Source organism: Myotis nattereri, assembly GCF_964212035.1.
Source record: "Myotis nattereri genome assembly, chromosome: 15".
In the NCBI taxonomy this organism is placed as follows: domain Eukaryota; kingdom Metazoa; phylum Chordata; class Mammalia; order Chiroptera; family Vespertilionidae; genus Myotis; species Myotis nattereri.
In genome coordinates, this window is record NC_138090.1 from 49,731,799 (window position 1) to 49,753,451 (window position 21,653).

The following is a 21,653-nucleotide window of genomic DNA, read 5'->3' on the forward strand; positions in this document are numbered from 1 at the left end:
CTGATTGACACCTGCACTGGGCCATGTCTGAACCCTCTGGTTACACCAGCCCCGTGGACATTACTCTTTCCAGGGTGAATTAACGCGACAAAGTAAAATGCTCTATCATTGCACTTTCCATTAGCCCTTTTTACGCGAACAGTTTTTTTTATTTGCTGTTTTACTTTGTGTGAGAAAAGCCTGCTTATGATCCTTCCCATGAAAAAATAAAAGTATTTCTATTTTCCTAAGAGTTTTTATTTATTGGTAAGATGTATTTATGTAGTACATTTCTGTCAACACGTAAGTGACACTGACTTTCCCAGTTGGTCGTATTTTTTTTTCCCCCCCAACTTGTTTTAGGGAGTCTTTTGCGAACAAATCAGTATTTTACGTTTTCTGGCTTTGCTGTAACGGTAAGACACTCTCCCCAAGTCTTCAGGATTATGCAGTGTGTTTCTTTATTCCTTCAGATATTTTTTATGGTTTCACTTGTTGCATTTACATGTTTTATTCACCTGGAATGTACTTAGGTTCTAGGCCAGTGTCCGGCCCGGCTCCCAGAAGACAACTATCAAGCGTTGCCTGGCAACCTCCTCTCGGGTTTGGCTTCCGGTGGTTGGGGGTGGGGCGTGGAAAAACGAAACAGCTGCAAAGCCTTCCGAGTTGACGGCAACCTCAAAGCGTTGCCAAATCACCCCCATCTCCCTGCTCCAGAAAGAACTTCACTGAGAACCTGTGTTAGAAAAAGAAAAAGGACAGCGTGAGCGTTGCATAGCAACTAGGTCTTCAGCCCCTTCCTTTGAGACTAGAGTCGGAACTAGAGCCCGCTCAAAGATGACGGCCGACGGTGCCGCTTTCCATGTATTCCGCTCTCAACAGTCCTACCAAGGACTCATTCTTTCACATCAGGCCCCAGAGGCGTTCGCTATGCCCTTTCTGAGTCTTGCACCCGGTGGGTGAGAGCGGAGGAGGTAATAGAACCGACGCGCCCCGGGTGCCCCGCACTAAGGCAGCGCGCGCGTCCCCAGCGGCGCACGGCCTTCCGGCGCGGGTGCACGCGCAGCGCAGGCGCACAGCCTTCCGGCGCGGGTGCCCGAGCAGCGCAGGCGCACAGGTTTTTGGGGCGGGTGCACGCGGAGCGCAGGCGCACAGCCTTCCGGCGCGGGTGCACGCGCAGCGCAGGCGCACAGGTTTTCGGGGCGGGTGCACGCTCAGCGCAGGCGCACAGGTTTTCGGCGCGGGTGCACGCGCAGCGCAGGCGCACAGGTTTTCGGCGCGGGTGCACGCGGAGCGCAGGCGCACAGGTTTTCGGCGCGGGTGCACGCGCAGCGCAGGCGCACAGGTTTTCGGCGCGGGTGCACGCGCAGCGCAGGCGCACAGGTTTTCGGCGCGGGTGCACGCGCAGCGCAGGCGCACTTCCGCTCAGCTCGCGGAGGCTTCTGCCGCGGTGGCGACTAGCTCGCGGGGCATGGTCCCCGGGTCCGAGGGCCCGGCTCGCGCCGGGGGCCTGGTCGCTGACGTGGTGTTTGTGATTGAGGGCACCGCCAACCTGGGGCCCTACTTCGAGGGGCTCCGCAAGCACTACCTGCTCCCGGCCATCGAGTGAGTCCCATTTGCACAACTCCAGCCCCGCCCTCCGACTTTCGTTTTTCGCAGCCTCTTGCCTGACCCCGAACTTTTCATCTCCGACTCTCACAGGTATTTTAATGGTGGTCCCCCCGCCGAGACGGACTTCGGGGGAGACGTGAGTCTTGGGACTCTTGAGACTGAGGGAGGAGGGGATGGAGTCCGGACCCCCGGGTCTGAGGGAGGAGGGTCAGGGGGTCTGGACTCCTGGGTCTGAGGGAGGAGGGTCAGGGGGTCTGGGCTCCTGGGTCTGAGGGAGGAGGGGCTGGGGCCTGGACCCCTGGGTCTGAGGGAGGAGGGCTGGGGGCCTGGACCCCTGGGTCTGAGGGAGGAGGGGATGGAGTCCGGACCCCTGGGTCTGAGGGAGGAGGGGCTGGGGGCCTGGACCCCTGGGTCTGAGGGAGGAGGGTCAGGGGGTCTGGGCTCCTGGGTCCGAGGGAGGAGGGGCTGGGGGCCTGGACCCCTGGGTCTGAGGGAGGAGGGGATGGAGTCCGGACCCCCGGGTCTGAGGGAGGAGGGGTTGGGTGCCTGGACCCCTGGGTCTGAGGGAGGAGGGGCTGGGGCCTGGACCCCTGGGTCTGAGGGAGGAGGGGCTGCGGGCCTGGACTCCTGGGTCTGAGGGAGGAGGGGCTGGGGGCCTGGACCCCTGGGTCTGAGGGAGGAGGGGATGGAGTCCGGACCCCCGGGTCTGAGGGAGGAGGGGTTGGGTGCCTGGACCCCTGGGTCTGAGGGAGGAGGGGCTGGGGCCTGGACCCCTGGGTCTGAGGGAGGAGGGGCTGCGGGCCTGGACTCCTGGGTCTGAGGGAGGAGGGGCTGGGGCCTGGACCCCTGGGTCTGAGAGAGGAGGGGCTGGGGTCCGGACCCCCGGGTCTGAGGGAGGAGGGGCTGGGGTCCGGACCCCCGGGTCTGAGGGAGGAGGGGCTGGGGTCCGGACCCCTGGGTCTGAGAGAGGAGGGGCTGGGGTCCGGACCCCCGGGTCTGAGGGAGGAGGGGCTGGGGTCCGGACCCCCGGGTCTGAGGGAGGAGGGGCTGGGGTCCGGACCCCTGGGTCTGAGAGAGGAGGGGCTGGGGTCCGGACCCCCGGGTCTGAGGGAGGAGGGGCTGGGGTCCGGACCCCCGGGTCTGAGGGAGGAGGGGCTGGGGTCCGGACCGCCGGGTCTGAGGGAGGAGGGTCAGGGGGTCTGGGCTCCTGGGTCTGAGGGAGGAGGGTCAGGGGGTCTGGGCTCCTGGGTCAGAGGGAGGAGGGGCCGGGAGCCACTCCTTGCTCTCTGAGACCTTAGCTGAGCTCCCTGCCCCCCTCCCAGTATGGGGGGACCCAGTACAGCCTCGTGGTGTTCAACACGGTGGACTGCGCTCCCGAGTCCTACGTGCAGTGTCACGCTCCCACCAGCAGCGCCTATGAGTTCGTCACCTGGCTCGATGGCATTAAGTGAGCTTCCCTCTGTGCTGGGGGTGGGTTGGGGGGCCCTGTGAGGGGCCGTGGGCGGATGGAGGCCGGCGTCACCCCGGGTGGCTGAAGGGCCTGGGGTTGGGGGGGGCGGGGCGGGGGATTGTGTTTTTGTTCATCAGTCACTTCTGGGATGGGCTCTGTGTGCTCCGCGATGCTGCCATTGGGTTGGGAGGTAGAAATGCCTGCTCCAGGCGGCCTGGAGCTCAGCACCGCCTGGTCCTCCATGCGTGATTCTCCACTCTCTGCCCGCGGTTCCTCATCTCTACCCCAGTCCTTTTCCAGGGCTCACTGAGGCCCGAGTGCAGGGGCAGGGGACCGGGCCTGGACGGATCCCTCTGGGCTTTGCACGGAATGTCGTCAGTTAACGTTGCAGACTCCTGCAGGTGCACACAGCCTGGAGCCAGATCGCAGCAGTCCCAGGCCCAGGCCCCCCTGAGCTCTCTGTGCCCAATATAACTTACGCTTCAGGGGTGTGTGTGTGCTAATCAGACAGACGGTTCCTGACTTAAGATTTTTCCAACTTTGTGATGGTGCACAAGCGATAGGCATTCAATGCAAACCGGCCAGGTAAAGCTCTGTGTCCGGGAGGTTAAATGCATTTTGTTTTCTGTTGTTTTAAAATATATTTTTATTGATTTTTTTTTTTTTTTTTACAGAGAGGAAGGGAGAGGGAGAGAGAGTTAGAAACATTGATGAGAGGGAAACATCGATCAGCCGCTTCCTGCACACCCCCTACTGGGGATGTGCCCGAAACCAAGGCACATGCCCTTGACCCGAATCGAACCCGGGACCCTTCAGTCCGCAGGCCCACGCTCTATCCACTGAGCCAAACCGGTCAGGGCGGTTAAATGCATTTTGAACTTGTGATATTTTCAGCTGACGATGGGTTTCCTTGGGTGTACGTTCAGGAGCATCTGTACTTGTATTCGTCAGTTGTTGCATTGCTTATCCGTTGACACATAAGAGGTTACCCCAAGACTCAGTGGCTTAAAAGCAAGCATATATTATCTCATGCGGTTTCTGTAAGGCAGGGGTCCTCAAACTTTTTAAACAGGGGGGCCAGTTCACTGTCCCTCAACCCGTTGGAGGGCCAGACTATAATTTAAAAAAAAAAAACTATGAACAAATTCCTATGCACCCTGCACATATCTTATTTTGAAGTAAAAAAACAAAACGGGAACAAATACAATATTTGTATTTGCATGTGGCCCGCGGGCAGTAGTTTGAGGACCCTTGCTGTAAGGCATTCAGGAGTAGCTTAGCTGGGTAGCTCTTGCTCAGGCTCTCTCTCATGACGGTGCAGTCACCAGAGGTTTGATTGGTTCTCAGAGGATCATTTCCCAGGTGGCTCCTGCTGTGACTGTCGGCTGGAGGGCCCACCGCCTTCCTGGCTGTTGGCCACCAGGGCTCCCGTCGGGGCTGCGTGAGTGTCCGCCCAACACGGCAGCTGGCTTTCCTCAAACGGAGCCATCCACCAGAAAGAGTAAAGAGGAAGCCACAGGCTTTTTAAAAGCAAGTCTTGGAAGCCATACATCCTCACTTCTGCCGCATTCCGTCTGATGCACAGTCAGCTGTAGTCAGTGTTTGAGGGGTGGGCATACTAAGGGGTGAGGAGCAGGAGGTGGCGATCACCGGGGGCCTGGCTGCCATGCCTTCATAGGGGTGCATTGGGGATGAGATGAGTGAGTGATTTACAGAGAGGAAGGGAGAGGGATAGAGAGTTAGAAACATCGATGAGAGAGAAACATCGATCAGCTGCCTCCTGCACACCCCCCACTGGGGATGTGCCCGCAACCCAGGTACATGCCCTTGACCGGAATCGAACCTGGGACCCTTGAGTCCGCAGGCCGACGCTCCATCCACTGAGCCAAACCAGCCAGGGCGTGAGTGGGTGATTTAAATCAGTGCCTGGCATGGATCCAGTGCCACCTGAGTGTTTGCTGTTACTTTGTGTCTCAGTTTCTTGGTTTGCAAGTGGATGGCGGTAGGTAGCTCCTATCCCAGTATTGCTGGGAGGATCACAGGAGCTGGTCTTTGTCCTGTGTGAAGTCAGGTCTGGTCAGTGGTCAGAGCCCTTTCATTCCGTTCCTTCAGCAGTTGTTCGCTTTGTTCCGGACTGTGTGCTGGCCTGGGTGCCGGAGGTTCCGTGGGCAGGTGACACCTGCTTTTCCCTCATGGCCATTAGAATTCGTGGTCAGGGGAGAGCAGGGTTTCTCCGCCTCTGCGCTGTTGGTGCAGATCCTTGGCCTCTACCCACCAAATGTCAGCAGCCACTTCCCTCCAATGGTGACAAACCAGAATGTCTTCAGACACCGTCAAATGTCCCTGCGGGTGAAACCAACCCCGGTTGGGAACAGCTGGGATAGACTGTGGTGGACAAGACATGAACAGCGTTAAGTGGGGTTCCTTGGCGCCTGAGTCCAAGTCTGATGTCCCTCAGTTTCTAGCACTCAGTCCGGGAGGCCTGGCGCAAAGGGGGCTGGAGGAAAGCCTGATGGAACAAGTGGGTGAATGAACTACTGCCCAGAAGGCACTTCATACTCGACTCTCCCTGGCAAACTTTATGGGCTTCCAGACCCACCTTCAGCGCCCGCCCCTGATTCTGACGAGCAGCCAGCTGCTCCCTCTTTTGCCCCCATGACTTCAGGGTGCTCATTTGTCACAGCCCCACACCCACCTTTGGGTTGTGCATGTCCAGGACCCTGGGTGTTGGCTTCCAGCTGGGGCCTGGCACCCAAGAGGGGGCAGGAAACCTCGGCTGAATAAATGAATGAGTGAAAGCTATAGGGAGGACAATCACCACAAACCACATCTTCCGATGGGGGTTTAAGTATCGGGAAAAGCAGTCAAACCCCCTGAATTAAAAACTTAAGGGCACTAGGAAGCTAAGAGAGAAATGTTTTCTTTATATATATAAATAGACATTTTTTATCGATTGATTTTTTTATTTTTAAAGCTTTATTGATTGATTGACTTTAGAGAGAGAGGAAGGGAGAGAGAGACAGACACACTGATGTGTTGTTCCACTTTTTTTTAAAAAAATGTTTTTATTGATTTCAGAGAGGAAGGGAGAGGGAGAGAGAGATAGAAACATCAATGATGAGAGAGAATCCTTGATTGGCTGCCTCCCGCACGCCCCCCTACTGGGGATCGAGCCTGCAACCCAGGCATGTGCCCTTGATTGGAATCGAACCCAGGACCCTTCAGTCCGCAGGCCGATGCTCTGTCCACTGAGCCAAACCAGCTAGGGCTGTCCCACTTTATGCATTCATTGGTTGGTTCTTGTATGTGCTCTGACTACGGCTCGAATCCCCACCTTGGCACAGGGGGTGATGCTCTGGCCTCCTGAGCTGCTTGGCCAGGGCTGGGAGTGCTTTCCGAACACCCTCACCACACAGCCGCCTTCCCGGTCATCAGCTTAGCGTGTGCTTTGTCCTCAGGCAACTGAGAGCGCTTTGTGTGCTGTATGCCACTGCTGCAGCCGGTTGATAAACATTCTAAGCTATTGTTTTACATTCACTGTCGCCACCGTTCTTATCAGCCCTGTGTAACCATCTGGATTCAGTTTCTGAGATGTTCCGGGCAGGTCGGTCACAGATCACAAAGAGAGTCGGCAGGTTTTGTTCGCACTGGGGGGATCTTATCTTCCCCGGGAGCGTGGGAACTTCGGGAACAAAGCACGCAGTGTGACTTTAATCGGCCTTGGTTTGGGAAGGTGCGTTTCTGATGTCACATTTCCTGTCTTACAGAAGAGGCGGTTTTCCCTCCTACAGCTTGTGACTCAGGTCAGAAGGGACAAGTTAGAAGGGGAAGAGCCCTTGGAGTCTGCCCCGTGGCACTGGGACAGGCATTCGTTCATTCATTCATTCAACAGACATTTGCAGAGCAAACCGTCCGAGGCACTGAGGAGTCAGGCACATAAGACGGGCAAGTCCCGACCCTCCTGGGCGGGGGACCTGGCTCGCAGGGAGCCCTCGGTCAGGGCTGGCTGCTGACCACACTCCTTCATTGGACCTGTACCGCGGGGGCCTCCAGGGACCTACTAGCTGGTGAAAGTGGGCACTGTAGGTTTTGAGGTGATGACATCGGGCTGGACAAATGGGGCAAGTGGGAGCACCCAGAGTACTTTCAGTTTGTTTTTTATTTACTTTGTGTCTGTGTCAGCGGGGTTATTAGGAGCTAAAGTGTATCATAAATTTTATGTTTATTTATTTATTTTTAAAATTTTCGTTAATTTCAGAGAGGAAGGGGAGGGAGGGAGGGAGAGAGAGAGAAACATCAATGATGAGAGAGAATCGTGGATCGGCTGCCTCCTGCACACCCCCCACTGGGGATGGAGCCCACAACCTGGGCATGTGCCCTGACCAGGAGTCGAACCATAACCTCCTGGTTCATAGGTCGACGCTCAATCACTGAGCCACACCGGCTGGGCTTTTTTTTTCTTCTTCTTCTTTTCCCCACTGATTTCAGAGAGGGAGAGAAATGGAACCATCAGTGATGAGAGAGAATCCTTGATCTGTTGTCTCCTGCAACCCAGCCATGGGCCCTGATGGAGCATCGAACTGTGACCACCTGGTTCATAGACGGAATGGACACTCAACCACTGAGCCACGCTGGCCGGGCAACTTTATGACGTTTAAAACATTTTACGCCCTGACCGGTTTGGCTCAGTGGATAGAGCGTCAGCCTGCGGACTGAGGGGTCCCAGGTTCGATTCCAGTCAAGGGCATGTACCTGGGTTGCGGGCACATCCCCAGTGGGGAGATGTGCAGGAGGCAGCTGAATTGATGTTTCTCTCTCATCGATGTTTCTAACTCTCTATCCCTCTCCCTTCCTCTCTGTAAAGAATCAATAAAATATTTTTAAAACAAAACATTTTACAACTGACTGTATTTTTTCCTTGCTTCCCATTTTCAAGTTGTCCTCATTTTTTGGGCAGAACATTTGTCACATATCTTTCTCTGAGTTGGTAACAGATTGCTCATGTTCAGTGTTCGGTAAGGAACAACTTTTAGGATCTCGAAGTGGTTGGTTGGTTACACGTTCCCTCGTAAATTATGTTTTTAAATTGAGCTGAACTTTACATAGCAAAAGTAATCATTTAGACGTGAACAGTTCAGCTCGGCTGGTGTCCGATGGTGTCTGAGACCCTGTTCCTCCTCGGGCACATCCTAGGGATGGCTCCGTCCAATTGGTCTCCGTCCCTGACCTGCCGGAGCCAAGTACTAAAAGCTGGGTGGCTCAGAACAGCAGGACTGCGGTTCTCAGGTCAGGACCCAGGAGTCCGAGCTCAGGGGTGGACAGGCCTGGTGCTCTCTGGAGCGTTCCTGTCTCTCCCGGCTTCTGGTCACCCCAGGCATTTCTCGCCTGGTGGCAGTGTCGCTCCGTCTCCACATGGTGTTCTGCCTGTGTCTCTACGTCACCTTTTCCTCTCAGCGTGTCTGTCTGTGTCCCAGTTCCCCCTTTTTATAAGACACGGGTCATACTGGGTGCGGGCCCTTCCCGCAGTGTGGCCTGAGCACCTCTGTGAGGGCCCTGCTTTCCGATACCACGCATTCTGAGGTCCTGGGTTAGGGCCTCAGCGTGTCTCTTCCTGGGGACACGATTCAGCCCATAGCACTGGGAGCAGAGGGGCCTCTGTCCCAGGCTGGGACGGCGAGGCTGGGGCTGGCTTTAAGGAGGGAGAGATGGCCCGGGGCGGGAGGCGCACGGGGATTGGGGTCCCAGGCCCTTTCCCTGGTCCATCCTCTGATGGGGCCTCTTCCTAGAGAGACTCCCTCGCCGGAGATGACAGATGTCCCCTGGCCCCTGGCCTGGCACTGTGCCAGCACTGGGGATCGAGCAGGGAACTCACAGCGTCCCCCTCCCAAGGCGCACAGTCCTGTGCCGGGTAGGGGATGGCACGTGTAGCCTGGGGCTGGGAGGTGCCACAGGGACCCTGAGGACTGACAGCCTGGCCTCGTGCAGGTTCATGGGCGGGGGCGGCGAGAGCTGCAGCCTCATTGCGGAAGGCCTCAGCACGGCCCTGCAGCTGTTCGATGACTTCAAGAAGATGCGAGAGCAGATGTGAGTGCACCCGGTGCGGGTCGCGTGTCCCGTCCACTTGGTCTCTGTCCACTGGGCTCAGAACCCGCTTTGCCTGTCGCAGGACTCCACCCCGTCCCACACCGGGGAGTTAGGGCTGGGAACCCGGAAGTGGCCCCCGGCTGGTGCCTCATCGGGAGGGGGTGTCGGACTCCTGTCTCCCCTGTGCGCTGTCCGACTTGGGGTCAGTCAGGAACCTCAGGCCTCTGTTCTCCGCTGTAAAATGGGGCCATTCCTCCTGACTTCCTGTGGGCAGAGTCCTTGTACCTCTGCTGTGCTGGGTCTGGGTCCCTTTTCAGGGCCTTGTTGCCACCTGCTCCACATCTGTCCTCGTTCTTGGCAGTGGCCAGACACACCGCGTCTGCCTCCTCATCTGTAATTCGCCCCCATACCTGCTGCCCGCTGTCGAGAGCACCACATACTCTGGGTGCACAACGGAAAATCTTGTGCAAAAGATTGGGGAGGTGAGGACCCCCGGATGTGGGGGAGGGGGGGGGCTGGACTTTCGGGTCGCAGAATCCCCTGGGGCAGCTAATTGAGGTCTCGCGGTCCCCTGTCCCATAGCCTGATGGGAATTTGGTTTTAGGGTCCATGCCATCCAGCCACCTAGCAGGTGTGTGTAGTAGCCGGGGGCTTGGCCCCTGTGGCCCAGTCCTTACTGCTCGTCCCCTCTCCTGCAGCGAGGGATCCACTTCTCCATCGTGTCCCCTCGGAAGCTGCCTGCCCTGCGGCTTCTGTTCGAAAAGGCAGCCCCCCCGGCCATGCTGGAGCCACTGCAGCCGCCAGCAGACGTGAGCCAGGACCCACGGCACATGGTGCTGGTGCGGGGACTCGTGCTGCCCGGTGAGGCCTGCCCGCCGCTGGGGGATGGGGGTGTTCTCGCCGGCTGACTCCCTCTGACTTGGATTTCCTTTCCCTCTCCAACCACTTCTCACGGGGCTCCGCTGTCCGTCCTCGGCTCTCAGTCGGGGGTGGCTCGGCCCCAGGCCCCCTCCAGCCAAAGCAGCCTGTCTCCCTGCCTCCGGCTCCATCCTCGAGTGCTGCGCTCTCGGCAGCCCCCCAGCAGCCTCTGCCCTCCGTCCCCCAGCAGTACCAGGTATGGGCACCCCAGGAAGGGACAGGCTCTGGGCCTCGTGGGAGCCCTGCCCCTTGGAGGAGGCCTGGCTGGATGCTGGCACCTGAGGAGTGAGGGGGGTTTCCCTTGAGACCTGCAGAGGGTGGGACTCTTGGGGACGAGGAATCATGTCCTTGTGGGGCGATGGGAGTCGTGAGCTCCTGTGATCCTGGAGTCGGGGTGCCTGTGCCTTGTGGGGGGGTGGCCCCACGTGACACCAGGACTGGGGTGCATGGTCCTCCTCAGCCCCTCCCCTCTATTTCCAGGTTCCCGGGAACTTGAGCGCAGCTCAGGTGGCTGCTCAGAATGCAGTGGAGGCTGCCAAGAACCAGAAGGCTGGGCTGGGCCCGCGCTGTGAGTCCGGGGGCGACAGTGCAGGCGGGGGCAGCGGGGCGGCCAGGCCTCTCCCAGGGCACCTGCCCCACCTCTCCCTTGGTCTCTCGCAGTCTCGCCCATCAACCCTCTCCAGCAGGCGGCTCCCGGAGTGGGTCCCCCCTTCAGCCAAGCCCAGGCCCCTGCGCTGCCACAGGGGCCACCTGGCGCCCCCAAGCCGTCTCCCACTTCCCAGCCCAACCTGGTCTCCACGGTGGCTCCTGTTCAGGGCCTGGCCCCCAGTGCGCAGCCTGGGGCCCCGTCCATGGTAGGTGTCCCTGTGCCTCCCCGTGCTGCCACTGCCCCCTCCCCCGTCTGCCCCCGGCCAGCACCGTGCAGAGGACAAGCAATCTGCCTGCCTGAGGAGGGCCCAAGGGTGTGGGTGTGGTTCCTGGTGGACGAAGATTATTCTGATGATCCCACGGGCTCCTGCTCTGGGTCCTGGAATCTTCCAGGATCAGAGTGTTTATATCTGAGGGATGGCCACGGGGACACCGAGGAAGAGGCCTTTGTCCCGTTCTTGCTGGCCTGTCTGTCTCTCAGGACAGTCCCTCCCAGGAGCTGGTCTGACCCCCTCCCCACCCTCCTTTCTACCCTCTAGCAGGCGGGCACGGTTGCCCCAGGTGGGGTGAGTGGCCCTTCCCCAGCCCAGCTAGGGGCCTCGGCCCTCGGGGGGCAGCAGTCCGTCTCCAACAAGCTCCTGGCCTGGAGCGGGGTCCTCGAGTGGCAGGAGGTGAGTTGGCTTGAGGAGTCCTGGGCAGGTGGGTCAGGGCTGGGCCTGGCGGGGTGCAAGGTGAGACCAGGGCCCCCACAGGGTCATGGGCTTGTGGTCCCAGGTCGTCCCCCGGACGCCCAGGTTGGGACTAAGGAGGTGGTAGGAATTGTATTGCAGGTGAAGAACCAAGGCGTCTCAGATTCTGGGCGCAGACAGACCCAGGGGGTGTAGCATGAGGGAGACAGAGGGTTGTGGGATGTGGGGGCAAGAAGGGGATCTCAACATCTGTGGAAAGACTAGAGAATTGTGGGATAGATGGTACTCAGGAGGGGCCCAGGGTTCTTAGGACTGAAACTTGGGGCGATCCGGAGCTTTGGGGCTTCCAGGGTTGGGCAGGAGGGGGTGAGCGGACTGAGACCTGGGTCCCCCTGGCTGTGATATCCTCTCCTTCCCCCTCAGAAACCCAAACCTGCCTCCGTGGACGCCAACACCAAGTTGACGCGGTCACTGCCTTGCCAGGTCTACGTCAATCAGGGCGAGAACCTGTAGGTGACTGTCGGGGGGCGGGGCGGGCTGGGGTTTGCATCCTCCTGACACCTCTCTTCGCGTCGCCCCAGGAAAACAGAGCAGTGGCCCCAGAAATTGATCATGCAGCTCATCCCCCAGCAACTGCTGGTGAGTGGCAGGCAGGAGCAGCCCCAACCCCTGCCCCTTCTCTCTCCCCTCCCCCCTCCCCTCTCCCCTCATCCCTCCCCTCTCCCCTCATCCCTTCCTTCTTTCCTCACCCCTCTCCTCTCCCCTCATCCCTTCCTTCTTTCCTCACCCCTCCCCTCTCCCCTCACCCCTCCCCTCTCCCCTCATCCCTTCCTTCTTTCCTCACCCCTCTCCTCTCCCCTCATCCCTTCCTTCTTTCCTCACCCCTCCCCTCTCCCCTCACCCCTCCCCTCTCCCCTCATCCCTTCCTTCTTTCCTCACCCCTCCCCTCTCCCCTCACCCCTTCCTTCTTTCCTCACCCCTCCCCTCTCCCCTCATCCCTTCCTTCTTTCCTCACCCCTCCCCTCTCCCCTCATCCCTTCCTTCTTTCCTCACCCCTCCCCTCTCCCCTCACCCCTTCCTTCTTTCCTCACCCCTCCCCTCTCCCCTCATCCCTTCCTTCTTTCCTCACCCCTCCCCTCTCCCCTCACCCCTTCCTTCTTTCCTCACCCCTCTCCTGCCCCTTCCACCTGTGCTCACTTCCCCACTCCGCACGCTGTGTCTCCCCAGACCACACTGGGCCCTTTGTTCCGGAACTCAAGGATGGTCCAGTTCCATTTCACCAACAAGGACCTGGAGTCGCTCAAAGGCCTCTACCGCATCATGGGCAACGGCTTTGTGAGTCCTGGGCCGGGGGGACCAGGGTTGCGGACTGTTCCGGTTGGTGGGCTTTGTGAGCTTGGCCCCCTCAGCTTCTTCCAGAGCCTTCGCTCGCTTATAACTATAACATGTGCCCGGTGGGACTCCACTCCCTGGTGAGATGTGGCAGGAGCATCGGGAAGAAGGTGGCTCTGACAGAGGTTTGCTGGGTGTGTTGGTTTCCTGGGGCTGAGAGCAACAGAGCTTTATTCTCACAGTTCGGGAAACCAGCATCCGAAATCCGGGTCAGCGGGCAGGACCCTCATGGCCTCTTGCAGCGGGCAGCCCAACTCCAGTCCCTGCCTCCGTCTTCCCATGGCCGCCCTCACTGTCTGTGCCGTGCCTGCGCGTGGCATTCTCCTCCCCGTGTGTCCCGCTTGCTTGCTTTTTTTTTTATAGCAAAGGGTGGACATTTATCGAGAAACAAGCACAGACTCCCACGAAGGGAGGGGGAAGAGTCCCCTGTCCTGCTTTCTTATATCGACACCAGCCATTGGACTAAGGCCCACTCTGATGACTTCATTCTAACTCGTTACATCTGCAAGGACCTTATTTCCAAATCAGGTCACATGTATTTGGGAGGACAGTTCAGCCCACAGCCCCGAGGCAGGTCTCCCTCCGCTCGAACAGGTCCAATGCCGAGTCCGTCCCGTGGGCCCAGCCCTCCTCCAGGACAGGGAACTTTTGGTGGCTTCCCTCATGGAATCCTCGGGGACATTCTGCACAGAAGGCGATCCTCAGCGTCAGGAGTGCTGCCAGCTCCAAGAACACACCCAGCCAGCAGAACAAACAGATGATAGGGATGGGGCTACAACCATTTTCCCTCATGGTTCTGTGGGTAGACTGGGCTCAGCGGGGCTAGTCTCGCTGGGAGCTTCTGTGGGGTTGTCATCCGGTGATGGCTGAGGCTGGCCACCTGTCTGAGAGCTCGAAGGGGCTGGAGCAGTGATGGCGAAACTATGACACGCGTGTCAGAGGTGACAGGCGAACTCATTTTTTTGGTTGACTTTTCTTTGTTAAATGGCATTTAAATATATAAAATATCAAAAATATAAGTGTTTGTTGCAACTATCAAAAAATTTCTCTATGTGACACGGCACCAGAGTTAAGTTAGGGTTTTTTCAAAATGCTGACACGCCGAGCTCAGAAGGTTCGCCATCACTGGGCAAGAGGCTCGAGGTTCACTCACATGGCACAGGCTGTCGGCTCGGGGCTCAGCTCAGCCCGCCCCCAGAGTGCCCACCCGCGGCCTCTGCGTGTGACTTGGGCTTCCTCACAGCGTGGCCGCCAGCTTCTGAGAAGGACGTCCCCAGAGCGAGCTGTGCCAGCAGGCGTTTGTTTCTGACACAGCCGGACGTCCAGAGGCAGGCGGCCGTTGGAGTGAGTGTTGCCGCCCCAGGGTGTCAGGGCCAAGATTCTGTTGGCTTCTCTCGTACGGTCACAAGATGGTCCTGAAGCTGCAGGCATCTTGCGTGACTTGATGCAGGAAGGCAAGAAGGAAGTGTGGCATCCGTCATGTGTCCCTGTCTCTTCAGGAAAGCAGACACTTCCCCACGCCCCCGAGCAGGCTTCATCTCTGGGGCAGATGCAGGGCTCCGGGGCCCAGACGCTGCTGCCCCGGGCAGAAGGGCGGGGAGGGCAGCTCGCAGGATCTGCCTCAGAGGGAAACTCACTTGGCCAAGGTCCCAGAGGTGGCTCTTCAACCTCATCAGCCCCACCTCCTGCAAGAGCCCCTGTTCTGAGCTTCCGTGTATTATGGTCTCACTTCACGTTTGATAACGTTTTCTCGGCACTTCCTGTGTGCCCAGCTGTGGCCAGGATGCCGGGTGTGCATGGTGTGATGCTAGTGCTGCTGTCTTCCGTTCTCACTGGCAGAGGCTGCGGCCAGGAAGGGTGTGGCATCCCCTAAGGGTCTTGCATCCCATGGGTCCGATGTGCTTCAGGTCCCCGCTCTGTGTTGAAGCCTCTCTTCATCTGTGAGCCCTCCCAGCAGCCTCACGCGGTGGAGGTGGGCGTCAAGGTTGCGGAGCGGGACCCAGCCCCGTGTTTGGGCCTGGCCCTGGCCTTCGGGGCTCTCAGCGCTCCTTTAAGCAACTCAGTTTGTTTCTGGAGCAACTTCAAGCAATGCTCCAGTCTCCTCAGCCTTTCCCAGCAGAAACCTCGCCTCTCCTCAACTGGGGCTTCTAGGACCTTCTAGAACCGGGAGGGTGGGATACCTCCTCCTGCAGGGTGTGACTGTTTCTGGTTCTCTCCCCAGGCGGGCTGCGTGCACTTCCCCCACACAGCCCCCTGTGAGGTGCGCGTGCTCATGCTCCTGTACTCGTCCAAGAAGAAGATCTTCATGGGCCTCATCCCCTACGACCAGAGCGGCTTTGTCAACGGCATCCGCCAGGTTATCACCAACCACAAGCAGGTGCAGCAGCAGAAGCTGGAGCAGCAGCGCGGGGTGAGCGATGCAGGTCCCTGGCCCATCCCCGCCCCTCCTAGTGCCTGCCCACCTGGGCCCCAGAACTCATGGCCAACCCCCCAGGCACCCCTTGGGGCTCTAACACCAGCCACTTACTCCTCTCCCAAGACGCAGGCATCCAGGTGCGGTCCCATCCCCACATTTCTTTGCGACCCTTCTCTCCCTTTTCAGTGACCTCATGGAATCTCCAAGACACAGGCCCCTCCTGGGACCTGGGATCGTAAAGTTTCCTTCCCAGACCCTCACCTTCAAAGCAATGTTCCCAGCTCCTTAAAGGTTCCCTTCCGGGCTCAGATCTCTGGCGTGTGAGTGATCCTCTCAGAGCCGCTCCGCACGCACTCAGCGACCTGCTCCTTCTCTCCCTGTGCAGATGGGGGCGCAGCAGGCACCGCCCGGGCTGGGCCCAATTCTGGAGGACCAGGCCAGGCCCTCCCCGAACCTGGTGAGGACAAAGCCAGCAGGGCCAGGGCCAGGGCTGTGGAGGCCGAGGGGTCTGGAGCCTCTTGCTCACCCGCATTTCTTCCCATTAGCTCCAGCTCCGCCCACCGCAGCCCCAGCCTCAGGGCACTGTGGGGGCCTCTGCAGCCGTAGGGCAGCCCCAGCCCCAGAGTGCTGCCCAGGCTCCCCCAGGCGCTGCCCAAGGCCCTCCCGGAGCAGCTCCTGGCCCGCTCCCTCCTGGACCCATCCTTCGGCCCCAGAACCCTGGGGCCAATCCCCAACTGCGGAGCCTCCTCCTTAACCCACCGCCGGTGAGATTTGGGGTGAAGGGGGCATCTGGGAACACGGGTCCTGGGCTCTGACAGTTCTAGACCTTTCATCTCGGAGGAGGGAGGTTGGCTTCATAGAAGGTGTGAGCTCCAGCCCGCCAGCTCCTGTCTGTGTCTTCCCTGGGCTTCTGCTCAGATTTCTTTGAAGGAAGACGCCACACAGATGACTGGCTGAGACGCTCTGAGCACTTTCTGTGCCAGAGGCCCCGTGGTTGGGCGGGGTCTCCTCATTGGGGCCTCTGAGCCACATTTTTGTTCCCTCAGCCCCAGACGGGGGTGCCCCCACAGCAGGCTTCCCTTCACCACCTCCAGCCACCAGGGGCCCCTGCGCTGCTGCCCCCACCACACCAGGGCCTGGGGCAGCCCCAGCTGGGACCCCCCCTCCTGCACCCGCCACCTGCCCAGTCCTGGCCTGCACAGCTTCCCCCGCGGGCTCCACTGCCAGGTAAGGAGGTCTGGGGGAGGCCAGGGTCTGGACTGAGTGTCCCAGCAGCCCCTGGGCTGGAGCCCTAACATTACCAGAGCTCCTGGGAAGCAAAGTCCTGGAATTCAAGAAGAGTGCATCCCTGCTTGGCTTTTGGGGAGTTCTGAGGGTTAGGGGCCCAAAAACCTAGAGGGCAAGAGCTCTCCCCATGATCCCTCTCTTGTGTGTTCTCTGGGGTTTGCTGGGAAATGTAGGCTTAGGGCCAGAGAGAGGTTTTGGGGGGTGGGCTTCCAAAGGCATACGGGAAACAGCACGTTTCTGTCCAGATGGGGCCAGAAAGCGCCTCTGACGGGTCCCCCCAGGGCTTTCTAGACAACTTAGTGCCTTGGACTAAGTTGAGGAGGAGGGAGAAAGTAGCCCCAGGGCCCTTCAGGGCCCCAGGGACGACTGGGAGATGCAGTCCCTTCCCCCCGCCCCCCCCCCCCCAGGTCAGATGCTGCTGAGCGGGGGTCCCCGGGGCCCGGTCCCCCAGCCGGGCCTGCAGCCCAGCGTCATGGAGGACGACATCCTCATGGATCTCATCTGAACCCCCAACACCCAATAAAGTTCCTTTTAACACATGCCCCGGCTCCCGTCACTGTCGTCCCCTAGGACTGGGCAGGAGGAGACCGGGGGGAGACATCTCTGTCCTTGTTCTTGCTGCAGCAGACATCCCGAGGCCCAGGCTGGTGACGCCTGGCCTCGGCAGTGAGGAGTCAGGCGGTCTGGTACAGCCTGGCTCGGGGAGACGTGAGGCAGGCAGGCACCAGGTGGGGGCGCTCAGGCTCCAAACTGAGCAGTTTGAGGTTTGTCCTGGGGACATAAGAACCACAGAAGCTACTAGCAGGGGATGGGCCTTGGTCTGCCAGGAGTCAGAGAAATGGGGAGGAGGCTGGGGTGGGATGGAGGCTGGGGACTGGTGTGCCATGTGAAGGAAGTTGGGGGCTTGGGGGCACTGAGGTGGGCCCCCAGGACCTGTCCTGGGTGCTGGTAGGTGGTGGGGCTTCTCTGAGTTAGGGGATTGGGGGAAGGAGCCAGTGGTGAATGCTGATGGTCTAAGGTATGTTCAAGTGACAGCTGCCAGGGTGGGAGCTCATGATGTGTCCTTAGAAGATGTGTGTTTGGTGGTTGAAGTCACAGAGTGGATGAGATCACATGTGGAAAGAGGTCCCAGTCGGAGACCTACCTTCAGGGGCTTTGGATAGATGGACAGTGGGGCTGTCCCTGGGGTGGAACCCCAGCAGGAAGCAGGTTCGAGATGTGGTGAGGCAAAGGATCTGAAGGGTGTCCTCAGAGACAAGTCCAGAGGGCAGCTGGTAATAGGCCCAGGTGCGGGGCTTGTGGGTGGTCTCCCTGGAGGCAGAGAGTCAGCTGTCTGTTGTCAAACTCTAGACCAGTGTTGCTCAGAGCGTGGTCCACTATGGACCACCAGCATCCACGTTGTTTGGGACGCTGGTTAACATTAGATTCCTGGGCCCTGTCCCGGGAGAGAGGTTGCAATATGGTGGCCCATGGGCCACTCTACAGATGGGTTTTGTTTGGCCTTCCCTGTGTTAGCATACGTGGTATTTTTTCCTAAAGAGTTAGTTGTAAAAATCAGGATAATTCTTTCTCTCTCTCACACACACACATACAGACACACACACAAAATCTGTAGTCTTGGCTTCTCTTGACAAGTCAGGAGATCTGGCACCCCTGGCCTGCCCTGTTGCCTAGCAACAACGGGCTGGAGCTGCCCCTTTCGATGGGGCGTGTGCTCTCTAATTCGCCACAGTCCCCACCACTCCCTCTTGGCTCTCCCACCGTTGTCGCTGTAGTTGTTCCTGTGGTAGCGTGCAGAGGAAAGTGAAATCTTTCTTGTACTCATGTCTCTATCAAAGTGTCACAACCAAAGAGAGAACGAGAGGGCCCCGTGTTTCGAAAAAAATGGGAGCGAGACTATTTCTTTGTGGAAGTGAAGAACATGCCTACGTGTTTAATATGCAAAAAAATCATGTCTGTGTTGAAAGAGTACAACCTGAAACGTCATTATGAATCAAAGCACAGTAAGAACTTCGACCAGTATACAGACCAGACACGAGATGCGATGCTCATTGAACTGAAAAAGGGCCTCAAGTGTCAGTAGCGTTTGGAAAGCCAACCAGAGAAATGACGTGGCTGCCACATGCAGTCTCACAGTGATGTGAAGAGAATTACCTGGGCATTAAAACCTCCGACACACGGCGAGTTTATAAAGGAGCAGATGACATGTCTGTCTGGGCCATTATCTAAGTCGAGCAGGCGTTGATTTGCGTTGTGCGGCGTGCCGAAGAGAAATCAGAAGATTGACAAGTCCAGTTGCTCGAAAGAGTCAGATCTGTTGTGGCCTTTTCTGTTTCTGCTCATGAACGACTTCCGCCCAGTGAGCTTTATTTATTTGTGAAGTTGAGAATTTTCATGTGACCGAAGAAGCCTGTGACATGGTGCCAGGCAGGCCCAACGCTGGGAAAAGGCTTGTTTTTGTGTATTTGCAGAAATGAAAAGTTTTACGTAGACAGGTCCGAACTCCTAAGCACAGCCACAGACAGTTGTGGTGATGTAATGACCTATGTCACAGGGGAACTTGTCGGGACTCACAGTCCAAGGTGGCAGCGTTTGGTGAGGACAGTCAGGTGATTGTATCAGTCACCTGGAACGGAGCTTCTGTGCGCTCGTCACAGGCAGGTTGACGGTGAGCTTGAGCCAGTGTATTCCACAGAAGCCCTCTGGCCTGGTCGTCACGTGACGTGTGGGAGAAGGCAGAACTGCTGCAACCAGTCTGCTTGGTTCATTTCCGATGAGGCAAAAGCCACACTTTGGTTTCCCTGTGAAAGTTGGTCAAAGACTTGGGGTCAAGGTTATGACCCTTCGAACACTTTTTCTGCGCAAGAACATTCACAACAGCGACTTGAATGTATGATCATGTCTGCCCAGTCCTGGCAAAGACGGGAAGCCATGAGCAAGGAATATTCTGCCTCCGTTTCCTTGGCTGCAGTTGGTTTCCAGAAATGGAAGACATGACCCGACAGTATTTACCCAAATTGTGGGGTTAAAGACCGAATTCCCCGAAGGCTTTCTGCATCCAGACTCTGTGAGGATGGACTCACACTGCCAGGTTGCCTTTGCTGGGCAATGCTGGGCGTGCGAATGCAGGCCACGCAGCGCAGTTACGGAGCCACAGTGCAATAGGGAGCTGGTCCCGGAGCCGGCCCCGCGGCTCTCCAGTAGTTGTCCCGAGTCCCCACGAGCGGAGGTCCCCACCGTTGTGAAAGGCGGTTTTCCGTTACCAAACGGAATCAAATTAAACACCGCTCCCAGGGTTCAAGGCTGAATTCTTTAGAGCCCATCCCACCGTGCCCCCCGGGCCTGACGCTTCCTTCTCGGGCGGAAGGGGTGGTGTCAGCCTTCTGGCTTCACCTCAAAGGAGCAAGAGAATGACAAAAGAGAAAAATTTAATAATTAGATCTATTTTTCAATTTGTATTTTTTCAACTCTGAATTTGAAATATAAAGTCCAGTACCCAACATGTTTGTATTATGTTCCATGCATTCACCATAGTTCAGTAAAGATGCAGTTTGATGATACTTCTGGCCGTTGACTTTCCTTATACCTGGCTAGTTCACTCATTTATGTGGCCTGCCTGGCTCCTGTAGGCTTTTGAGTTTCCGATCCCTGCCTACAGCTGCTGAGTCTGGGGGAGGGAGGGAGCAGGGAGGCCGGGGACTTCGGACCGTGATTCCCACACCAACGAAAGGTGGAGTAGGAGACACTGGTGTTACTCGAGGAGGGAAAGTGGGCGTGGTTTCCCAGACAGTGTGTGTAGCAGGGGTTTCTGAAAACTCGGATGGCTTCACGGACCAGGCAGGTGATGGAAATGTGTGAAGCGGACGGGTGTAAGACGGTAGGGAATGATGGGGACTGTGGCGAACTTGGAGAGTGCTTGCCCCGCCCAAAGGCACTCAAATTAAAGACAAAACACACTGAGGACCAAACAAAAATCTGCTGGTGGGTCTGATGAGGCCGCCGGGCTGCCATTTGCGACCTCTGGAAGAAGGAGAAGACGTGAGGATGAGTACAGAGCCCCGAGACACACCCACGGGTGAGGGTCGGGCAGGGAGGGAGCCAGAAGACAGGAGACCAGGCGAGTGTGTGCTGGAAGCTTGAGTGTTTCTGAAAAGAGAGGGATGGACTGTGTCCAAAGCGGCCAACAGGGGAAGACGGTGGAGGGCAGCCAGCACTGTTCCCACTGGGGTGGAGGTTAACCTGCAGGGAAGCACAGGTTTGGGTCCAGGACCAGCTGAAGGAAAATAAATGTTTCTAGCCGCTGGTTTGGTCGTCTCCAGCCAGGGAGGCCCTCTGGACCTCAACACCCAGTTAGATGAACCTACGGGACTGTCGGGCTCCCATCTCGGGGCCATATTCACAGGGCAAAGCAGGAAAAAGCCCAGGGTCAAGATGCCCAAAGAGTGGGGAGAGGTCTAGACACAGAACCCCCTCCCCATTTCACAGTCCAGGTAGAGACGTCAGGCGGAAGTGCTTGGCGTGCCCACTGGAGCCAGCCAATGCCAACAGAGCAGATCTTTTGGGGATGTTTTTCTCTGAGTGCCAGGTATCGATAAAACTGTGTAAGTGTAGAAATTAGCAAAAACCTTAGAACAGGAAGGTTAAAATGCCAGCCCCAGCACTGATTAGCTCTGTGGCTTTGGGCAGGTCCTTGTGCCTCTGTGAGCCTCAGTTTCCCCATCTGTCAAGAAGTGACTTCCCTGTAGGATTGGCCACCTGGCAGGCTCAGCACAGCCGCCCACCACAGAGACCTGCTATGGCCACTGTGGTCATCGCTGGCCCCAAACACTCTTAGACGCCAGGTGTGCTGGGCAAAGCTCGTCAGAATCACCCGAGTGTCCCTGGAGGTTGTAACTGGGCGAGTGACTGACTGGAAGGAAACCTTTCTTTTTCTTTCCTTTTTTATTTTTTTAAGAGAGAGAGAGACAGATATTGATTGGTTATTCCACTTAGCTATGCATTCATTAATTGATTCTTGCATGTGTTTGGGGATCAAGCCCATAACCTTGGCGTATCAGGACAGTGCTCTTACCGACGGCTCCCCGGCCAGGGCCCAGAAACCTTTCATTTTCGACTAGTTTGCTCTTTGTTCATGTATCCAGAGCTGGAAGCATGACTGAGAAATGGCCCTGGCTGGGTG

General features: G+C 57.8%; 1 protein-coding gene across 5 annotated transcripts; it reads left to right on the forward strand.

The window, feature by feature from the left end:
* Positions 1 to 1,411: 1,411 nt before the first annotated feature.
* MED25 (mediator complex subunit 25) lies at positions 1,412 to 20,034 on the forward strand. 5 transcript variants are annotated; one of them, XM_081108207.1, is made up of 18 exons: positions 1,412 to 1,584; positions 1,681 to 1,726; positions 2,913 to 3,037; positions 9,026 to 9,124; positions 9,486 to 9,606; positions 9,823 to 9,985; positions 10,108 to 10,238; positions 10,523 to 10,610; positions 10,703 to 10,896; positions 11,230 to 11,361; positions 11,803 to 11,888; positions 11,961 to 12,018; positions 12,607 to 12,714; positions 14,993 to 15,181; positions 15,573 to 15,644; positions 15,733 to 15,951; positions 16,234 to 16,414; positions 18,313 to 20,034. In XM_081108207.1, exons 1-18 carry the CDS (start codon positions 1,451 to 1,453, stop codon positions 18,555 to 18,557), a joined length of 2,391 nt encoding a protein of 796 aa, XP_080964333.1. In that variant the 5' UTR covers positions 1,412 to 1,450; the 3' UTR covers positions 18,558 to 20,034. The 5 variants fall into 5 exon arrangements, with proteins under 5 accessions (XP_080964333.1, XP_080964334.1, XP_080964335.1 ...); XM_081108208.1 differs by having other exon boundaries at positions 11,233 to 11,361; XM_081108209.1 differs by lacking the exon at positions 18,313 to 20,034 and adding an exon at positions 16,882 to 17,014.
* The last annotated feature ends 1,619 nt before the right edge of the window (positions 20,035 to 21,653 follow it).